General features: G+C 32.7%; 1 protein-coding gene across 6 annotated transcripts in view; it reads left to right on the top strand.

Moving 5' to 3' along the window:
- LOC127700030 (inter-alpha-trypsin inhibitor heavy chain H3-like) overlaps window positions 1–20,360 on the top strand; it is a 147,191-nt gene that overhangs the window by 58,699 nt on the left and 68,132 nt on the right. Inside the window, exons 3-11 of one of the 6 annotated variants that reach the window (XM_052203476.1) lie at window positions 1,937–2,047; window positions 5,116–5,357; window positions 6,272–6,438; window positions 6,940–7,228; window positions 7,708–8,516; window positions 13,452–13,542; window positions 15,437–15,583; window positions 17,316–17,429; window positions 19,243–19,608. The exons of 2 other annotated variants lie outside the window; for them this stretch is intronic. In XM_052203476.1, coding sequence (XP_052059436.1) covers window positions 1,937–2,047; window positions 5,116–5,357; window positions 6,272–6,438; window positions 6,940–7,228; window positions 7,708–8,516; window positions 13,452–13,542; window positions 15,437–15,583; window positions 17,316–17,429; window positions 19,243–19,608 — 2,336 coding nt within the window. The remainder of the gene's footprint in view (window positions 1–1,936; window positions 2,048–5,115; window positions 5,358–6,271; window positions 6,439–6,939; window positions 7,229–7,707; window positions 8,517–13,451; window positions 13,543–15,436; window positions 15,584–17,315; window positions 17,430–19,242; window positions 19,609–20,360) is intronic. 3 more of the 6 variants (XM_052203469.1, XM_052203472.1, XM_052203473.1) reach the window with 3 other exon arrangements.

Raw genomic sequence — 20,360 nt, 5'->3', positions numbered from 1 at the left:
TCTTAGGGAGGGATAAATCATACTTTGTAAAAATCACTCTGATTCAAACAAAATATTCTCTTAAACTGACATTATCAAAATGCTTGATTTCTTGATTGACAACATATTTGTTACGTTTGGAGGACGTGTTTTTCAACAAACAATCGGCATTCCCATGGAAACCAACTGTACTACTATTCTTGCCGACTTGTTCCTTTATGCATATGAGGCTGACTTCACACAGGAACTTCTTAGGAATAAAGAAAAGAAGTTAGCGGTATCCTTTAACTTCCATTTCCGTTATATAGATGATGGTCTCTCACTAAATAATTCAAAATTTGGTGACTATGTTGAACGCATCTATCCCATCGAACTTGAGATGAAGGATACAACATATACAGTTAAGTCTGCCTCATATCTTGACTTACATTTAGAAATTGACAATGAGGGTCGGTTGAAAACAAAACTTTACGACAAAAGAGATGATTTCAGCTTCTTTATTGTGAAATTTCTAGTTCTATGTAGCAACATTCCAGCAGTGCCTGCATACGGTGTATATATCTCCCAGTTGATACGATATTCCCGGGCTTGTGTTTCCTATCATGATTTCCTTAATAAAGGGTTGCTGCTCACAAGGAAGCTTTTAAACCAAGAGTTCCAAGTGGTGAAGTTGAAATCATTTCTTTGTAAATTTTACGGACGCCATCACGAGTTGGTTGACCGTTATGGAATATCTGTTTAACAGATGACGACGAATATGTTCCAATTGTCGTAACTTCAATCTCGTCCCCTTTCCCCCGAATGTGCCATATGTGGAGCAGGATCTGCTTACCCTCCCGGAGCACCTGAGATCACCCCCAGTTGTTGGTGGTGTATGTGTTGCTCAATCCCGGAGCACCTGAGATCACCCCCAGTTGTTGGTGGGGTATGTGTTGCCCAATCGTTGGTTTTCTATGTTGTTTTGTGTACTATTGTTTGATTCTCTTTTTTTTAGCCATGGCATTGTCAGTTTGTAATCGATTTATGAGTTTGAATGTCCCTTTGGTATTATTCGCCTCACTTTTTCTGTTCATGATTTTCGTTGTTTGTATAACTGACTCAGAAAGGCACATTGTTACTTTAAATATCGATGAGAAACCCAACCAGGGGCTACGTACTGGATTGCATGTATATTGTTTTATGCAATAGTATATTTGCCAATTCCTTAATTAAGGATATTTTTTTTATTGAATCCCTCAATAAATTTCAATTAACATAAAGAGCTAATGTATCTGTGCGTTATGTGTGTAACCCTCAAGTTTTTAAAAATCTTTTAATCAATACATTTAATTTTCTGTTAAGCTAAAATAGTTTTTTTTTCACTAAAAATTAGATATTACGCCTCAGTATCATGTTCATGTTGACGTGCTTTGCATGGGCAGAGTCCCATTTTGTCGTGTAAAGAACCAGTCTACAATTTGCAAGGAGAAATAATTTGGGTTAAAAGTGAGTAATAAAGGAATCAAATCGGTAATTGGCAAATAAACTATTGGCAGACTGCCAGGGGTAAACGTACGAAACAATTCAAAATAAAGAAAGGAATCCCATGCATAGCTAATTTTTTTCTCGGGTTTTGAAATACTTTTCGTCCATTTCGGTTCTTCAACTTTGTACTCGGTTTTAGGTTCAGATGCATTTTTTTCCTCGAACATTATATCATTGGGAAATGTTGACATAACCTAACAATCTTGTTATACATGTAAATTCCAAATATTTCATGAGAATGTCGCAAAACCGATCCACCAGCGGATATTCACGAATACAGAGAATGGTACTTGCAGGCTGCAACGGATAAAAACGAAAATAAATCAACAAAAGTAACTCAGACTATATAAATGTCATATCTATGTTTTCTTCTAATCTCAAATAAACTATAATTATATTAAAATGTTTATAGATGTCACTGTAATTTTTTCAGGGAAATTGATGGACTGATGTATCCCGGAAAAATTATTGAGAAAGCAAAAGCAAAAGAGAAATATGATACAGCAAAGAACAGGGGCCAAAGTGCTGGACATGTGGCACAAAAGTAATTACATGAACAAAATAATATAGAAAAGTTATTAGATATTGCAATGTTTGGAATAAAAACGACCAGTTTGGATCCAACAATTTAATCCTAATCTTGTATAATTTAAACTAATTAATTTTCATGTCGGTTAGATATTTTCAAGCAAAAATACTTCATTTTTAAATTATTTATTTGCTAAAATTATAAAACTAGTTTATGGATAAAAAAATAAGAATTATAGAGAATCGCAGATTGTTTTGTTAATAAATATTTACTGAAATATTTGAAATCATGTAAATTCCTACCAAATACACGGTAGGTATAGTGTCCGGCTTGGATTGTGTTTTTTCAGGTTTTTTCGAGTTTGACTACGTTTTTTCGAGGGAATATGATCAAAAATGTAAACAAACAGACTTCCTTTCTGGTAAGACATAAAAACAGATGCTAGAACCGTATATATAAGATCATAGAAGGTAACTTAGTATTTGTGATAAAAAGATAGCACATTGTTTTGTTTTTAAAACGTTTAATTTAGCCTTACAATGTTTATTCCAAAACATAGATTACAGCCTTTTTTTATACAATTACCAATGCAAATGTCATCGGAAATGCATTCATGGAATCTATATATACTTAGATATACAGACATTTTACAAAAAGTCTTGTTTTTGCATTGATAAGGACATTTTGGAGAATAAATTCATTTTTATATGTCCGCGTTCATTTGTATTTAGAAATCTTCATGTAAGTGTACCGATATGGATTTCATACAGTAAATATTTCGTGATGTAAGTAATCTTTATGTGAGCTCAGACATGTTGGACTGAGACGTACGTACAAATAGTGTGCAAAGCGGGTAAATATGTGTTTTTAACATAAAACACATTCTAAATGTTATATGTACTATTCGTCTTGACGGTAACATGTTTTATCGTTCTAGAAATGCAAATTAAAAACAATATTCAAATGTTCCTACTGTGAAGAGGAGTCTCATCAAGCATATGTTATGCTTAGTCACACAGAAATAAATCACCATCATAGCTTCCTTTCCATCAGAAATTAAAAGAATAAAAATGCACAATGTATATTTGTGAGGTGTATGCATATGAAATACACATTTCGTCTTTTTTTTTTATTTCAAAAGGATCGTATTAAAGCTTACAGATTATTTATTTTATTTTTTATTAAATACATTGGATAAGTCCCAGACTTTGTCATCAGATCAGTAGTCTGTACTTCGGTACTGACATGATTTGTAACAAACCTTTCTAAAACATTGTTTACCTCTAAGGTAGACTGGGGAATAGAAATATGGTCACATAGTCCTTTTCCGACAGGCAGTAAAACCCTTGACAAAGTGGGACGTTCGTTTGGCTGAACGGGGTGTACAAGTATGCTGTCACGTCCGGTCATAACTGAAAGCGTAGAGAGAGAACCACACTCACTGTACGTTAGGAACCCTTGAAAAAATTCTTTGAGGGGTCCGTAGGTGACCTGTAGCAAGGCAAACTTTCTGTCCATACTTAATATACCCTCATATTTAAGTGGCAGTCTGTCCCGACCTTCATCCCAAACGTCCTCTGTTACAGGACCTACCGATTGAATTTGTTGTCAGTTTGTTCTCGTCCTGAACATGCATAAAATATTTGCCACTGGACGTTAAGCAACCAAACAAGCAATCATTTAAAATTGTCCGTTCATAAATTCAAATATTATAAAGAAACTAAGGTTTCAACTCCATCAGGCAAAAATGACCTTAGATGGACTATTTTTATGTCCTTTTGGTCATATATTTTTTAGTTTTCATGCTCCTATGGTTTTTTGCCACTGTAATATATATCAATCATTAAATATTACTGACTGTAAAAACAAAGGTAGCATAAAATGAAATTGAAACGATTATGAGTCCCCTGTATTCGGTTCTAAAGACCGTTTTAAAAAGGACCCAAGATCTACAAATAAGTCAAATGATCGAAATATCCTCATTTTCAGTGGCAGTCTAAATTTCTCACCTTCATTCCGAACGTCATCTGTTACAGGAACTACTTTTCGGATTGATTGTTAATTTGTTCTCGTTCTGAACATGCATTAAATTTTGCAACTGGACGTTAAGCAACAAACTATCAATCATTTAACATTGTCCGTTTAATAACTTTAATATCATAAAGAAACCAGCGTTTCAACTCTATCAAGCAAAGATGACCTTAGATAGATTTGGCTATGCTATTTAGGTCCTTTTGGTCATATAACTCTTCAAATGTTTCGGTTCTTTTGCATCCTTGGCTTTCAAATATTCGGCTTTGAGCGTTCCGCATGAAGGTAAAACCAGAAAAGCCATTAGGACAAATGAAATGAAATTGAAAAGTGAAAAGATTTTGATTCCCTTGTACTCTGTTCTAAGGACCGTTTAAAAACGAACCCAGTGATTTCTTATAGATCGTAATACTGCAAGGTTTTCAGTACAGAAAATTAGCATTTAATTTAAAAATTGTTAAATTTGATCAACATTGTAATATGTTTTTCTGACTTATTGGGAACATATTATATTGTTCTTCACTAAATTACAGTTATCCACCAGAAACAAATCAGTTTTAAATGCCAAGAATGCCTTCTTTGTTATTTATATTTTCTTTAATAACCCGGACCGTTTGTTTAAAAACCTGGACGTTTTAAATGTTGCTCTCAAAAATACACGGACAATGTAAAACGCTGAATTATCAGTGATATTCAAGGAAATTGTGAGTAGTTTGTGCTAAAAATATGTATGTATGAAGAATAAGATTAACAGTCATGAATAAAACTACTACACATGCTATTATATAGCAGTAAATCGATGTGATCGCATGTAATATTACTTGAAAAAAGTGGATCGATTCAATAAAAAAAATGATCTCCACTATCTAAGCCGGACACTATACCTACCGTGAAATAGTCATTATAAGTGTCACAACATTGTATGGCCGATTTGTTAATTAGATATTAAGGTAATATTCGGAGAGAAATAATGGCATATTATCGTTTAAAAATGTCTGTAGCTGACATATTACTCATGCCTATATTACAAATAACATTCCATTTCATTGTAGACCAAGGCATACAAATCGTTTTAATGTTGATGTAAACTTAGCAGCTGAGAGTAAAGTGACCTTTAACCTTACTTACCAAGAATTATTAGAGCGAGTCTATGGAGAATATAAACATATTATATATGTAGACCCAGGTCAGATTGTGGAGGACTTCAAGATTGACGTATATATTCATGAGTCAAGGAATATTACACAAGTCTCTGTGCCTCGGTTGCGAAATGATATTATTTCGGGGACCAATGGTAAATAGTTATTTCCAACAAAAATCGTTAGTTTTTATAATATTAAAGTCATTAGTTAAACTAAATAAGTGAAAGTGTAATTGCAAAGCATTTGAATTGACCTAATAATAAGACATTTTAAAATACAATTGTAGTGGACAAGTTGAGTTAATGTGGAATCTTGATATTATTTTGCAACTGATCTCATATTGAAGGTTGCAATGCATTGGTTTTTCCCGTTTGAATGGTTTTAGACTAGTAATTTTTGGGGCCCTTTACAGCTTACGGTCCGGTGTGAGCCAAGAATCCGTGTTGAAGACCGTACTGTGACCTATAATGGTTTACTTCTATAAATTTGGACTTGGATGGAGAGTTGTCTCATTGGCACTCATACCACATCTTCTTATATCTATTATAGTCTGAAAAGGGTGCATTTAAGTTTGTCAATTTTTAATAGCGAAACGCATTAATTATGAAGGTTTTTTTTAATGCCTTTCTTATATGAATAATAAAAGACGTCGGGTAAATTTCAAGGCAGTGTGTGATAACACTAGGTAACAAGAAAAGTAAAAAATATTTAAAAAACTCGAAGATTTATTCAAATAAGGGGAAGTCCATCAAAACTAAAAAAATCAAACAAAATCAAACAAGAAATTTAGTATAAAAGGGGATTTCGTGAAAAAAGTTTACATGACATATTGCAACTGCAAATAAATGAACCTGCAAAAGGCAAATTTAAAATAAATATTCTACCCACAACATGTTGATGAAAGTTGTGCATCAAAGATGAAAACAAATATTCATGCAGCGTTGTCTCAAACATTACATATTCGTTTCTCTCGTTGATTGAAAATCCTCCTGTCTGCACTTTGCAAAAGGTCAGCCTCTTGGAATAAATTTTAACAACTAAGTTCAAAATATTTATTTTCGAACAGAAGAGAAAAACGCTTTGGCTGTCATTGACCGACCGACAAGAAAATCGGCCACTGTTCATTATGCCCCGACAGCCGATGATCAGAAACAGATGTCTGACCAGGGAATATCAGGGTTGTTTGTTGTTGAGTATGATGTCCAGAGAAAATTTGATGCTGGTGAAGTCATGGTAAAAAATATAAATTTAAATTTTATTGTTGTTTACAGCAGGATATGAAAAATGTGATCTTATCAGATCTCAGTGTGATGTTTTCACATTCATATCAAACATATTAAAGAAACACAAAGGAGTATGTTCGATAAGGCCTAACCGCATCAACCGCTTTATAAATATGGCTAATATTTGAATAGATAGGGGAGTGAGTGTTAAATAGAACTACTCTATTGCATATGAAATTGACGATCGTATCCCATTATGTTACATGAGTTGCATAACATTAGCCTATATACTTTGGATCCGATTCAATAATCATGGTACAGGCAAATTGTCAACAAGCTATTGAACTATTTAGGTAAATCATTTTGAGGAAGTATTGCAAGGTCTCATCTTTTGATTTCACTTGATGTGTTTGTCTAATTCTACATTCGCCAAATTATTTTCATATGTTTTAATATAAATGGGTTCGTACATGCATCACAATAAGCACATTATGAAATCGTATTTTTACAGGTTGTTGATGGATACTTTGTTCACTTCTTTGCGCCAGAAGGTATGAAACCCTTACCAAAAGACGTCTTATTCATCTTAGATGTGAGTGGGTCTATGAGTGGCACTAAAATAAGACAACAAAAGAGTGCCATGATCAGAATTTTGAAGGACCTTCCCGAAGGTGATCGTTTCAACATAATGCTGTTTAACGATAACAATCGTTTATGGCAGCCAACAGTATTGTTGGCAAACAACAAAAACAAACAGGAAGCACTTCAATATGTTAACAAAGAAATGATCGCAAGTGGAGGTAAGAATTATGTAAAGAATAGATGCCAAACAAAAATCTTTCACCATGATCTGTATAAAAAAATGATGATATGACTGGTGTAATTTGCCTTTGGGTTGAATATAAAACATACGGAGAAGATACCCAGGGACAAAAAAAAATTCAATCCAAAAAGGCAATACCATGACCACAAAGCAAAACAACAAAAAGACGAACAACAGCCCACAAAATTCTACAAAGGAATAAAGAATGATCAACACGAACCTCATTTAAACCGAGGTGAACTAAAGCGCTCAGATATTCTAACATTTTTGATATTGCATATTTTTTTGCGGATTTAAAACATGTATTCCTGTTTAGAGTATATGTTTTGATTGCTATGAAAGTAATGCATATAGAACAAGAAACGTAAACATTCGTTTCCTTTTGTGGCTTAATCGTGAATCATAAATATCTTTGGTACACTGAACTCAGATGTATTCTTTTTCTTTATTCTGTAGGGACAAATATTAACGATGCCATTTTGTCAGGAATAATGTTTTTGAATTCTATTCCAAGTAAAGAAACTACGGGAAATCAAAGGAAAATACTGGTATTTCTTACTGATGGGCTAGGCAGTATAGGCGTTGATACGGTTCTTGATAATATCGACAAGAAAAATATCAGAGGTTTGCCTATTTTTAGTCTTGCCTTTGGAAACAACGCAGATTATGAATTTGTAAAGAAGGTTGCAGTAAAAAATAAAGGCGTTGCTAGAAAGATATTTGAAGATTCTGATGCATCGCTACAGATAAAGGGCTTCTACGATGAAATTTCATCATCTGTATTACAAAATGTTACCTTTAAATATGCTGCTCAAAATGCAACCAAAATGAACTTTGAAGATTCAGGTGCATCGCTACAGAAAAAGGGCTTCTACGATGAAATTTCATCATCTGCATTACAAAATGTTACCTTTGAATATCTTGACAAAAATACAGATGTTACTGAGTATGCAACCAGAACGAACTTTGATGCGTTTTTCAACGGAAAAGAATTAGTCATTGCTGGCAAATTATCCGACGACACCATACAAGTGCTGAAACTATTGGTTACTGGTAATGGGGTGCATGGAAATGTGGAACTGGAGCTTGAATCGGATATTCAGAGTCGTGATCCGGAATTGTTAAAAGCTGGTAACTTCGAAAAAATCACCGAAAGAATATGGGCATATTTAACAATCAAACAACTTCTAGAAGAAGCCATCGGTGAAACCAATGAATTTGAAAAGAAGAAGTTAAACAACAAGGCTCTAGCAATGTCTTTAAAGGTAATTGGTGTTGATAATATATATATGGCCCATTAAATGACTCTGAAATTAGGGAAACTGAAATAAAGATTAAGTGCTGATGAATGTAAAACATATGAAATATATTTTTTGATTATTTCATAATAAAACTTTATCTATCACTAAGATGAAGTAAAATTCACTGGTAAAGTAAAAGAAAAGCAAATGGCATAGCACTAGATAGTAAACATTGTATTAATGTTCAAATACCTGGTTTGAGCTTAAACACATGTAGAGTGCATACAAATGTATGCTCTTGTAATATCCTACGGAAAAGGTTTTCATTGTTACCATATTAAAATAAAAACATTTTAAACAATAATAAAAGGCCGATTCGTAGGTACTGCTCTCTAAGGTGAACTTACTCTTTGATACACTTGTAGAAATAGAGTTATGTTACTATGTTATGATCCTCTGCATATTTTCTTTTTCGTTCTGTAAATTTTATTGGAAATTTGTGTACTAATAATATGTTTTATTTATTTTGCATAAAAATCATTATTAGATGAATGAAATAATATACACTTTCCTATTTTCACTTACCGACCACCTTTCCCCTTATACATATATACATAACATGTGAATGTACGCAGTGTTTGCAAAATACTGGTAGAAGAGTACAGTACAGTGTCAGAGTAGGTATAGTGTGCGGCTGGGATCGTGTTTAATCGAGTGATTTGATCTGGTTTTTTCGAGTGTGACCACGATCTTTCGAGTGAAAATTATCAAAAATGTAAACAAACAGAATTCCTTTCTGGTAAAACGTAAAACAAGATGCTAGAACGTTATATGCAAGATCATAGAAGGTAATTTATTATTTATCGAGTGAAACAAAATAATTCCTATGGCTAAAAATGTAGAATATAAAGGCAACAGTATGTCAGTGCAATTACGTTTACAAACAATGAAAAGAGTTAAATAAAGTACTTTTCAAAGCACGAAATAATGCATGACACAAGTTTGATAATGCTGTATTAACACGTATATTTAATAAAAATGCATCGTTCATTTGTATGCAGAAATCTTTATGTAAGTGTACCGATATGGATTTCATACAGTAAAAAATCTCGTGTTGATTGAGATCTCCATACACATTCGTTATCGTTCTAGAAATAGAAAACAAAAACAATGATCAACTGTCTTACTGTGAAGATATTTCTGTTCGAGCGTATGTTATGCTTGGTCACATAGAAATAAAGAAAAATCTTAGCTGACTTTTCATCAGAAATTAAAAGAAAAAAAATAATTGACAATGCATATTTGTGATGTATACGCATATCGTATACATATTTCGTTTTTTTATTTCAAAAGGATTGTATAAAACTTACAGATTAATTATTTCGTTGTTTATTTAATACATTGGATAAATCCCCGACTTTACCATAAGCCCAGTAGTCAGTACTTCACTACTAACATGATTTATAACAAATATAAAAATAAAAAGATGTTGTATAATTGCCAATCAGACATCTCTCCACCAGACCCCAAATATGCCATCGTACGGTTTTCAACAATGAACAAAACCCAAACCACATAGACAGCTATAAAAGCCTTCGAAAAGACATATGTAAAACAAGAAAACAAGAAAACAACAGCCTGATTTAAAAAAAAACCTACAACGAACAAAAAACAAATACGATTTACAGCAACAAAAGACAACCACTGAATTACATGCACCTGACTTGGAACAGGCACATACAAAATGTGGCTGGGTTAAACATATTATCGGGCATCTAACCCTCCCCTAACCTGGGACAGTGGTGTAACAGTAAAACATATGAAGAAACTTAAAAATCAGTTGAAAAGGTCTTAACCCATCAGATACAAGGCAGAAAAATCTCTCTAAAATTGTTTACCTCCAAAGGGGACTGGGAAATAGAAATGTCATCTAGGTCCTCTTCCGACCGACAGAAAAACCCTTGCCAAAGTTGGACGTTCGTTTAGCTAGACATGATGTACAAGTACGCAGTCAAGACAGGTCAGAATGGGGCGTGAAAAGAAAGTGCCACGCTCACGTTAAGAACCCTTGCAACAACTCTTTGAGGGATCCGTAGGTGGCCTGTTGCAAGGCAAAATTTATTTTTGTTGTTGTTGTTTTTTGTTATTATATATTTTTTTAGTTTTCTTGCTCCTATGTTTTTTCGCCACTTTAATATATATGAATCATGAAATATTACTGATTGTAAAAACAAAAATAGTATGAAATGAAATTGAAAAGATTATGAGTCCCATGTAATCGGTTCTAGACGGTAAGACCGTTTTTAAAAGGACCAAGTGATTTCTTACATATCTTTACAAAATGTGTTCAGGAGGGAAAATTAGCATTTAATCGAAAATGGTTAATGATCAACATTGTAATCTCTGATTTTGTGACTTATTCGGAATATATTTTATTTGTCTTCACTAAATTACAGTTATATAAACTAGAAAAAAAAGCAGTTTCAAATGACAAGAATGCCTTCTTTCTTATTCACATTTTCTTTAACAACCTAGACTTTTTAAATGTTGCTCTCGAAAAGACACGGACAATCTAAAACGCTGAATTTTTAGTGAAATTGAAGGAAGCTGTGCGTAGTTTGTGTTCAAAATATGTATAGTATTCAGAATAAGATGAACAGTCACGAATAAAACTATTATACAAGCGATCTGATCGCATGTAATATCACTCCAAAAACCTTATCTACACTAAAAAAAATAGTAGACCAATTCACTCGAAAAAAACACGATCTCGACCGGACACTTAACTTACCGTGAGTGTTTTACATCTATTAGCTAGAAGAGGTTTTTATGTATTTTTTAGCTCACCTGGCCCGGAGAACCGAATAAGCTTTTTTCATCATTGAGCGTATGTTGTTGTCCGTCGTCGTCCGTCGTTGTTGACCTTTAACTTTTACAAAAATTTCTCTTATTGAAATACTAGGCTAAACATAACCAAACTAGGCCACCAACTTCATTTGGGTATCTTGTCTAAATAATGTGACCAGTGATCCCGCCTGCCACTCATCATGGCCGAAAAGTTTAGAAATAGAACATAAGGTTAAAATACAAGTTTGGTCTATTATCTTGAAAACCGCTATGAATAGAGAAAATCTTAAAGGGCAGAACTGTTAGGATATACGTACTGTTAATATACTTGAAAACTGTCAGATTATTTCGTACAAGAGTTATTGCCCTTCAATGACGAATTTTACCAATTTTGTTCATGTTTGCATTTTTTCATTAAGGATGTACAGCTCAGAGGAGCCAAAAATGTCTAGAATTAAACTTTTTTTCTTAGCCTGATTTTTGGGTTTATATGACTGTAAAAAGATAATTGGTGAAGAAAAGATCAAACGGTGGTGCACTGCTTTTTTTTGCGACGGACATTTGAAAGCACCCCATTTTTATCCATTTTTGGGCTATTATTATGAAAAAAGTCACAGTTTCACAATTAAAATTTTTCAAATACTTTCACTAAAGATGAAGTGGACCAATCTGAATAGATTTAACTTAAAAAAAACTATGGGTAAGTGTTAATATAAGAAAGTTTTATAAAACTTTGTTGCTTTTTCGTGTCAAATTTACCATGTTGTCAATTTTGTAAATTTTGGATTTTTCTCTTTTTTTTAGAACAAAAAGCATATTATTTCAACTTCATTGTTATAAATGATTGAAAAAATACATATCTAAGAAATTTTAAAAGAAAAAAATTATATGGGATGTACATGTATCTGGTAAAATCATTTCGTGTACCCCTCACACATTTTCTCAACATTTTGGCTAATGAGACTGACTTGATTGGTTATAAAATTTGAATTTTTATTACTCAAAAACTACTTATTGTAAATACACAATTTTTTCACAGAGTTAAGTTTGATTATAATATTTTTTAAATTCATTGATATTTTCCACTTGTATCACATGTTTTTGAAAAAATTCCAGAACGAGATTTCAACGAGACTGAAACGTCAGAAGAATACATCCTTTAAACTATTATAGATAATTAGAAATTCTAATACACAAAAATGACTAGTAAGACAAGATCTACAAACACGTCTAATGGTAGATATCGCCAATCGACTCCTTGTTGGGGTTATAGTTCTTTTTAATTTCCGTTTTCAGTTTTATTAAATCATAATCCTGGTACCTTTGATAACTATTTGCCTATCATCCTTAAAACTACAATAGATGGATAAACACTTTAAATAGTGAAAAATACCAGCAAGACAAGATCAACAAATAAGTCAAATGACCGAAATTGTTAGTCGATTCTTATTGCAGTTTCTGCTCTTTGAAGACGATATTTATCAATTTGTTGCGTCTTTGTCAGTTATCTTAAAAGCTATAAAAGATAGATAGACATTTTAAATAGCAAATATGGTAAGCAAGACAAGTTCTACGAATAATCAGATTTTGAAAAGTCAAATTTTGCCAAAATTTATTGCTCTTTTTTGTGTTTTGGGCGAAACGGAGAAGATAAAGAGAAACTGTAAACAGAAAAAAAATCAGCAATACAAGATCAACAAAAAATAATAATTTGTGTCATGAATTGTATTCTTGTCCACAGCGTTAGAGTGTGTCCATTGTTGAAGATGTACATATACCTAGGTAAGCGACACAGGCTATTTAGGGCTTCTAGTTTTATTATTAAGAAAGCTAAAACGAGTCTTTCATTAATATAAGAGTACAGTTTTTCTACTTTTGAACAGACTATGACGAATCTGCAATGTGGTGAACGTTGAAACGGACGCAAAAGCTACAGATAAAATTTTTGAAATGCAGGGAATTTAATGTCACCGTATAATCTCCGTGATTACGATCAAAAAATATTATTCAACTGGTTGGATTATTATTGATCCATAAAAATAGAGCATTACCAACGTTAACAAAATTAATATTTTAATCATACAAAGTTTTGATAACTGCCGACTTTTTCAGTACAAGTTTGTCACACCATTGACCTCTATGATTGTTTTAATGCCAGATGATCGAGATTTCGCCAATTTAGAAGAAAATGAAGATGCAAGACGTATGTTGATCCTTGTTTTTATATATATGAGGGTCTGGATGAGGTTTACAGAATAGAGAATAATGGGTAAAAGTTACAAAATAAAGGGTAAAAAGAAAGAGAATTACGAAAGCCTATTAGGGTCACACAAAAAAAAAATTATTTATCTCGTAATTTCGAGATAAATTTCTCGTAATTACGAGAAAACTATCGCGTAATTACGAGATAATCATTTTTTATCTCGTAATTACGAGATAATTATAGCGTAATTACGAGATAATTATCGCGTAATTACGAGATAACTATCGCGTAATTACGAGAAAATTATCTCGTAGTGACGAGAAAACTATCTCGTAATTACGAGAAAACTATCTCGTAATTACGAGATAAAATTACATATATATATAGATATACAGATCATGATAACCCTTCCGGGGCACCTGATAAAACGCCCGTTTTTATAAGCTCAACTGACCCAAAGGGTCAAGTGATCTTTTTCCATCACATGGCGTCCGTCGTCCGTCGTCGTCCGTTAACTTTTACAAAAATCTTCTCCTCTGAAACCACTTGGCCAAATTGAACCAAACTTGGCCTTAATCATCCTTAGGGTTTCTAGTTTAAAAAATGTATCCAAAGACCCCGCCCACCAACCAAGATAGCCACCATGGCTAAAAATCGAACATGGGGGGGGGGGGGTAAAATGTAGTTTATGGTTTATATCTCTGAAACTAAAGCATTTAGAGCAAATATGACAGGGCAAAAATTTTCAGACGAATCAGACTTCCCGTTGTTGGGATGCTGCCCCTGAATTGGTAATTTTAATGATTATTTTTCAGTTTTTGGTTATTATCTTGAATATTATAATAGAAAGATATAAACTTAAGGAGCAAAAATGTTTAGCCAAGTAAGATCTACAAATAAGTCAAATGACCAAATTGTCAATTGACCCCTTAAGGAGTTATTGCCCTTTAAAGTCATTTCTGCAATTAAGTAAATTTTTTGAATCTTTTACAAAAATCTTTTTCCTCTTAATCTACTTGGCCAAATGATTTTTTATCTCGTAATTACGAGATAGTTTTCTCGTAATTACGCGATATTTATCTCGTAATGACGCGATAGTTATCTCGTAATTACGCGATAGTTATCTCGTAATTACGCGATAGTTATCTCGTAATTACGCGATAATTATCGCGTAATTACGAGATAAAAAACTTATTATCTCGTAATTACGCGATAGTTTTCTCGTAATTACGCGATAATTATCTCGTAATTACGCGATATTTATCTCGTAATTACGCGATAGTTATCTCGTAATTACGCGATAATTATCGTGTAATTACGAGATAAAAAACTTATTATCTCGTAATTACGCGATAGTTTTCTCGTAATTACGAGATAAAAATATTTTTTGTGACCCTAATAGGCTTTCGTAGAGAATAGAGAAAAATAATTTAAAAAAAATGAAGGATAGATCTACAGAATATTTGGGGTGCTGAGATATAAAGGATATAAAATAATGGCAAACAATTAAAGAATTATAAAGAAAATGCCCTAAAAATTAAAGAATACAGAAATGAAGGATCATCCGTTCAGACCCTCATATATGTTTCCATTACTTAAGTGTTCTTTGAAATACGACCTCAAAATAAAATGCTCTCTTTTAGGGCCCATTTACATCATATATATTAAATAACATGCCAAGACCAAAATCGTCCCAAGTCCTGACACGCAAATAAATATAACAGGACCTAATAGATATTTTATAACTTAAATCAAACACCATACTTTTTCTAACCATTCAAACAACAGTATAACAATAACCATAACAAAGATATATAATCTATAGAATGGAAACCACTTTAAGTTATTTTTATCACATAAATATTCAAATTTTCATTCTTTTTGTTTAAAACAGTTGCTCTTAGTAAGATATCTGGTAAGAAACAAACCAGCTCTACGTTAGGTAATACGAAACAAACCAGCTCTTCGCCAGGGAGTAGTCCGAAACGAGGAGGGGGCGGAGGCGTAGGTGGAAGCAATAGTTATAGTCGAGGAGGAGGAGGTTTGTATAATTTGAACTAGAAGGTATATTACCATTGCTTACATACTAAATATTTTATGTCATTCGGAACATTTCTAGCTTTTACGTGAATCGATAAATAGTTTTGCAAAAAGTGTTAATGTTTGCCTGCATTATTACAATTGAAATGGAAAAGTTGAAAGTATGTATACGTAAAGCTACCATGGTTCTGAAACTAATAGGCAGTTTTGGTTCGAGGCGGCAAAATAATTTAACTCTTTAAAGTAATTCTTTATAATTTCTATCAGTTAGCCCTTTTAACAATTGAATTATTTTTTTCCGTCATTTCTAATTTTTATCACAAACAATAACTACCAATGTTTTGAAACGTAGATTCATTACAATTTTTTTAATGGAGAATGTTCCATCTTATTTTGATGGTGGATAGCATTTGATCTTATTCAAGGAGCAAGTTGCAATATCTACTATAATTCTAAATTAATTTGTTATAGATAAAGGAGATTTGAGGTACTCTTCAAAGGTTTTTCAATAACACAAAAGATTCACTTTGAGATAAAAATAAGTAGAAGTGTGAGCTATTGCTCACTAATGATACCCCACGCTTTAAGTATTCGGTAAACAGGAAGTTGAAGAAAATCGCAGTACACGGTAAAGCATGTTCACATGAAACATGATAGCACATTTCAGGAGGCTCTTATTTTTAGTTATTTAGAAGTGACGAATCTTTCATACATAGCCAGTATGTGTTACAATAATATATAAATATTAGATAAACAGGAAGTTGATGAGAGATGTATCTGAAATTGCATCACTTGGTAGAGCATGCTGACATGAATCTTTGTAAATAATTTCATAAAGCCATTATTTTTAGTTTATAGGGGAAAATGCGACGAAAATTTAATGGGACGGACAGACGTACGGACGGACGGACAGACATAAATTAAACAGTTTGCCCCCTCGTTTGGAACAGAGATATTATTATTTTAACATGACATTGAATTAAGTATAGATTGAATTTAAATCAGAAGCAGTAAATGTAATCTGAGGTTCACGGGAATAAAATAAACCAAAATACAAACAGTTAAAGGCAGCACGTGATGTGAATTAGTTAACAATTATTAACAGTATTACTGTCGCCCAGAATATATATATGTCATGCCTGAAGACAACTAGCTTTGTAGTAGGCAACAAACCTTTTTCATGAAACTTTGGATAAATCAGAAACTTTGGATTATTGTATTAACTCAGACACATAGGTGTTCCTTTTAAATGTTTCTGAATAAATATAGGAAGTTTGTTGAGGGAATGTTGAAGTATTTTGCTTATCATAAAGTTAAGATTTTTTAGCGACATTAATTGTCAATTTCCAGGTGTAATGCAAGTTGTAAAGTAGACCTAACTGTGTCTTTAATTGTACCTTGTGGCTTCTATTTCAATATTAATTGGTATAATTGCGCTCAAGATCTGAATCAAACTTTGAATCTTAAACAAGTAAAACATATTAAGCTTTGAAGTCTTTTTCTGTCCAATGTGAATCTTTAAATCAGTTCAAAGTTACTAAACCTGAACTATTATCTTTCTTTTAATCAATGTTTAAGTGCATTCAATTTGGTCGGTTAAACCGAGCGAATCTGGCTTAAAGACTCTTAATTGCAGTATTCTTAAATGTACGCAAGTAATTTGATTTAGTATGTGTATCCATGGCCAGTTAGATTCCTGGATGTTTCTACTTTATCTCAAACTTTATTTTCAGGTGGAGGAGATCCACATTTTATGTTGAGGATTTATGGTATTGAATTTCCGCTATGCTTTGATGTCGATGCACGTGACGGAGATGTTATCAGAATGTTGAAAGATCCAATCGCAGGTTTGCATTGCCATTTGCTTATAGTGTTTTATTAAAAAAAAAAGTGCAGGATAAACAAATCAACAATCATATTACACTGATTCTCAATGCACACATACGTCAATTTCTGAGGAATATATTATATAAGTATTTATAGATGGTAGAATGGTGGATGGAGGTAAGCAAAAATAAGAGAAACGAAAATTGCAGGGGTAAAGTATGTAACTTTAGTCTTCTGTCTGCCTATAAAGATAGACACATCTGTTGGTTTCATGGTCGACACATCATTTAGTTTCTTGGTCGACACCCCAATTGGTTTCTTGTTCGACACATCATTTAGTTTCCAAGACACAATGTAGTCTCGATATCGACAAATAATGATCCAAATGTCTGCTACCTTTTTCTATATAAACAATTTAGTTTCTCTTGGTTCGTCTAATAAAGATGTCGATATCGACGCATTATGTTTCAAATGATTATCTACTACGATGATCTATATAGACAATTTAGTTTCTCCTGGTTCGTCTATTTTTCGATGTCGATATCGGCGATATCGACGATATCGAGTCGATATCGACACATTATGTTCCAAATGTCTATCTGTTTTACAGTTATGTATTAAAACAATCATAGTTTCTTCAAGATGATATCAACGATATCGACGACATCGTGTCGATATCGAAAAAATATGTTACAAATGTTCATCTCATACAGTTATCTGTATAGGCAATTTAGTTTTTCCTGGTTCGTCTGTTTTAAGATGTCGATATCGACAATATCGACGACATCGAGTCGATATCGACACATGTTACAAATGTTTATCTGCTACAATTATCTTTAAAGACAATTTAGTTTCTCCTGGTTTGTCTGTTTAAATATGTCGATGATATCAATTCCATATCAACATTTAATCTTTTTCTTCATAATTTGTTTCTCTATTTATTTCGTTTAGTTTAGTATACATAATTACACATTAAGATAAGGGGATGATGCACGATTTTGCAATGAGACAACAAACCACCAAACACAAAAAGAATGAGAATGTTAACAACTATACGTCACCTTACAGTCTTTACAACAAAGATTAACAATAATACCGGCATGACAAAATGTCAAATATTTCAAATTGAAAAACAAACATCTTAATTTATGTATAAATGATAAACAATAATCAAATATGACCGACAGCAACGGACGACAACCACTAAATCAAAGAGCTCCCGAAAAAAAATTGTTTTTTTTTTTTGAAAAATACATAAATGTGTTTTAAAGGCTACATTACTTGGGAGAAGTGACCACTTGATTGTCTTTTAAAAAAATAAATAGATTACAATTCAGCCATCATCTACCCCTATAGCAATCTTAGGACTTAATTTAATCAGCTTGTTATGTCTTATTTTTATTCATTATCTTAAATCATCATCGATATCGAGTCGATATCGAATCGACATTGTCGATATCGACGATATCAACATCAGGTTTTGTCATTGGTGTCGTTATCAAAATCTACATCTGGTTATGATATGAGTGTACATCTTGGTATGTCTTGGACATGTATGGAGGCTTAGTTTCTTGGTCGACATACCATTTAGTTTTTTATTCGACAAATCACTTGGTTCATTGGTCGACACATCATTCCGTTTCGTGGTCGACACATCATTTGTTTTCTTGTTTGACACATCATTTGGTTTCTTGGTCGACACAACATTTGGTTTCGAAGTTGACACATCATTATGTTTTTTGGTTGACACATTATTTGACCTTTGATTTACACGCAAAAAAAATCCTTTTGCTTTCTGTCCTTTATTTCTCATTGTATTCATTTTGTAAACAGATATAACCATTTATGCTGGCATTGTCAGATCAACAATGAAGAAGAAAGATGGAGAGTTTAAAACATTTATTGGAGAAATTGTTATACTGGCACCGGCTGCACGAATTGATATAAAACCAGACGAAATTAAATTTAATGGACATGTATTATCCTGGGATGACGCAAGTGTCTTTGAAATGGAAGGAATTAAAATCCACGCAAATGACAATGTACTAAATGATAGAACAGTACACATAGATTTTGGAAATGACATTAGTATTGAAATTCGTCGACTTATGAAAGAAGGTTCTGAACGTGTTGTTAGCTACCTGAACATGTACATCGACAACGAAAAAGGAATATCAGATAAGGCTGGAGGTATCTTAGGTAATTTTACATTAATCAAGATAATCTTAAAAGCAGAACTTGCGTTTGGTCCTACTAACGTGTGCAAGACTACCAAAACATTTACTTTTTTGCAGGTATATTACTGAAGTTTATTCGGGATAAAGTGAACACAAAAAATAAAAGGGTCCTGCAAAAATATTAACTCTGACAAACCCGCCCCGTATGTTCAAGACATGCCAATGTTAATTATTGATATGGTCTGCATCACTCTTAATTGTGCTTGGGATCAGGACAGCTTTGTACAAATTGAAGGCATATTTTAAAATGACTTTGTTTTTCGAGTTAACATACTGCATTCAAATTTTATTTGAACATATATATTCTGATGTGCCTTTAAAAAATTGAACAACAGATATTTGTTGCACTCAGGTATGTTCAAAAGCAGACAACCTCAAATCTGGTCTAGAGCAGTCCTGAAAAGACAGATTTACGATACATTTAATTTAATATGCTTGCCAAATATAATTGTAGTTGGCTTCAAAATATTCAACAAGTCTTCTCAAAGTTACCCTTTGTACATGTTAATATGTTCAAAGATTGCAGAAAATATAGGCGAGAAAAAATGTACAAACTGATATCTGACGGACTTATATCTTGTGAGGATTTTAACGATGTTATTATTCATTGAATTCATAATTCGACTTTATTTTCAAATTAAATGGCCTTATGGTATTTTCTTTTGTTTTTCAACAGTCCACCTATGAACACTTCAAAAAGTTTTAAAAAAAAAT

The sequence above is a fragment of the Mytilus californianus genome, unplaced genomic scaffold, assembly GCF_021869535.1.
Source record: "Mytilus californianus isolate M0D057914Y unplaced genomic scaffold, xbMytCali1.0.p SCAF_47, whole genome shotgun sequence".
NCBI lineage: Eukaryota > Metazoa > Mollusca > Bivalvia > Mytilida > Mytilidae > Mytilus > Mytilus californianus.
This window is presented reverse-complemented; position numbering and strand designations above follow the sequence as displayed.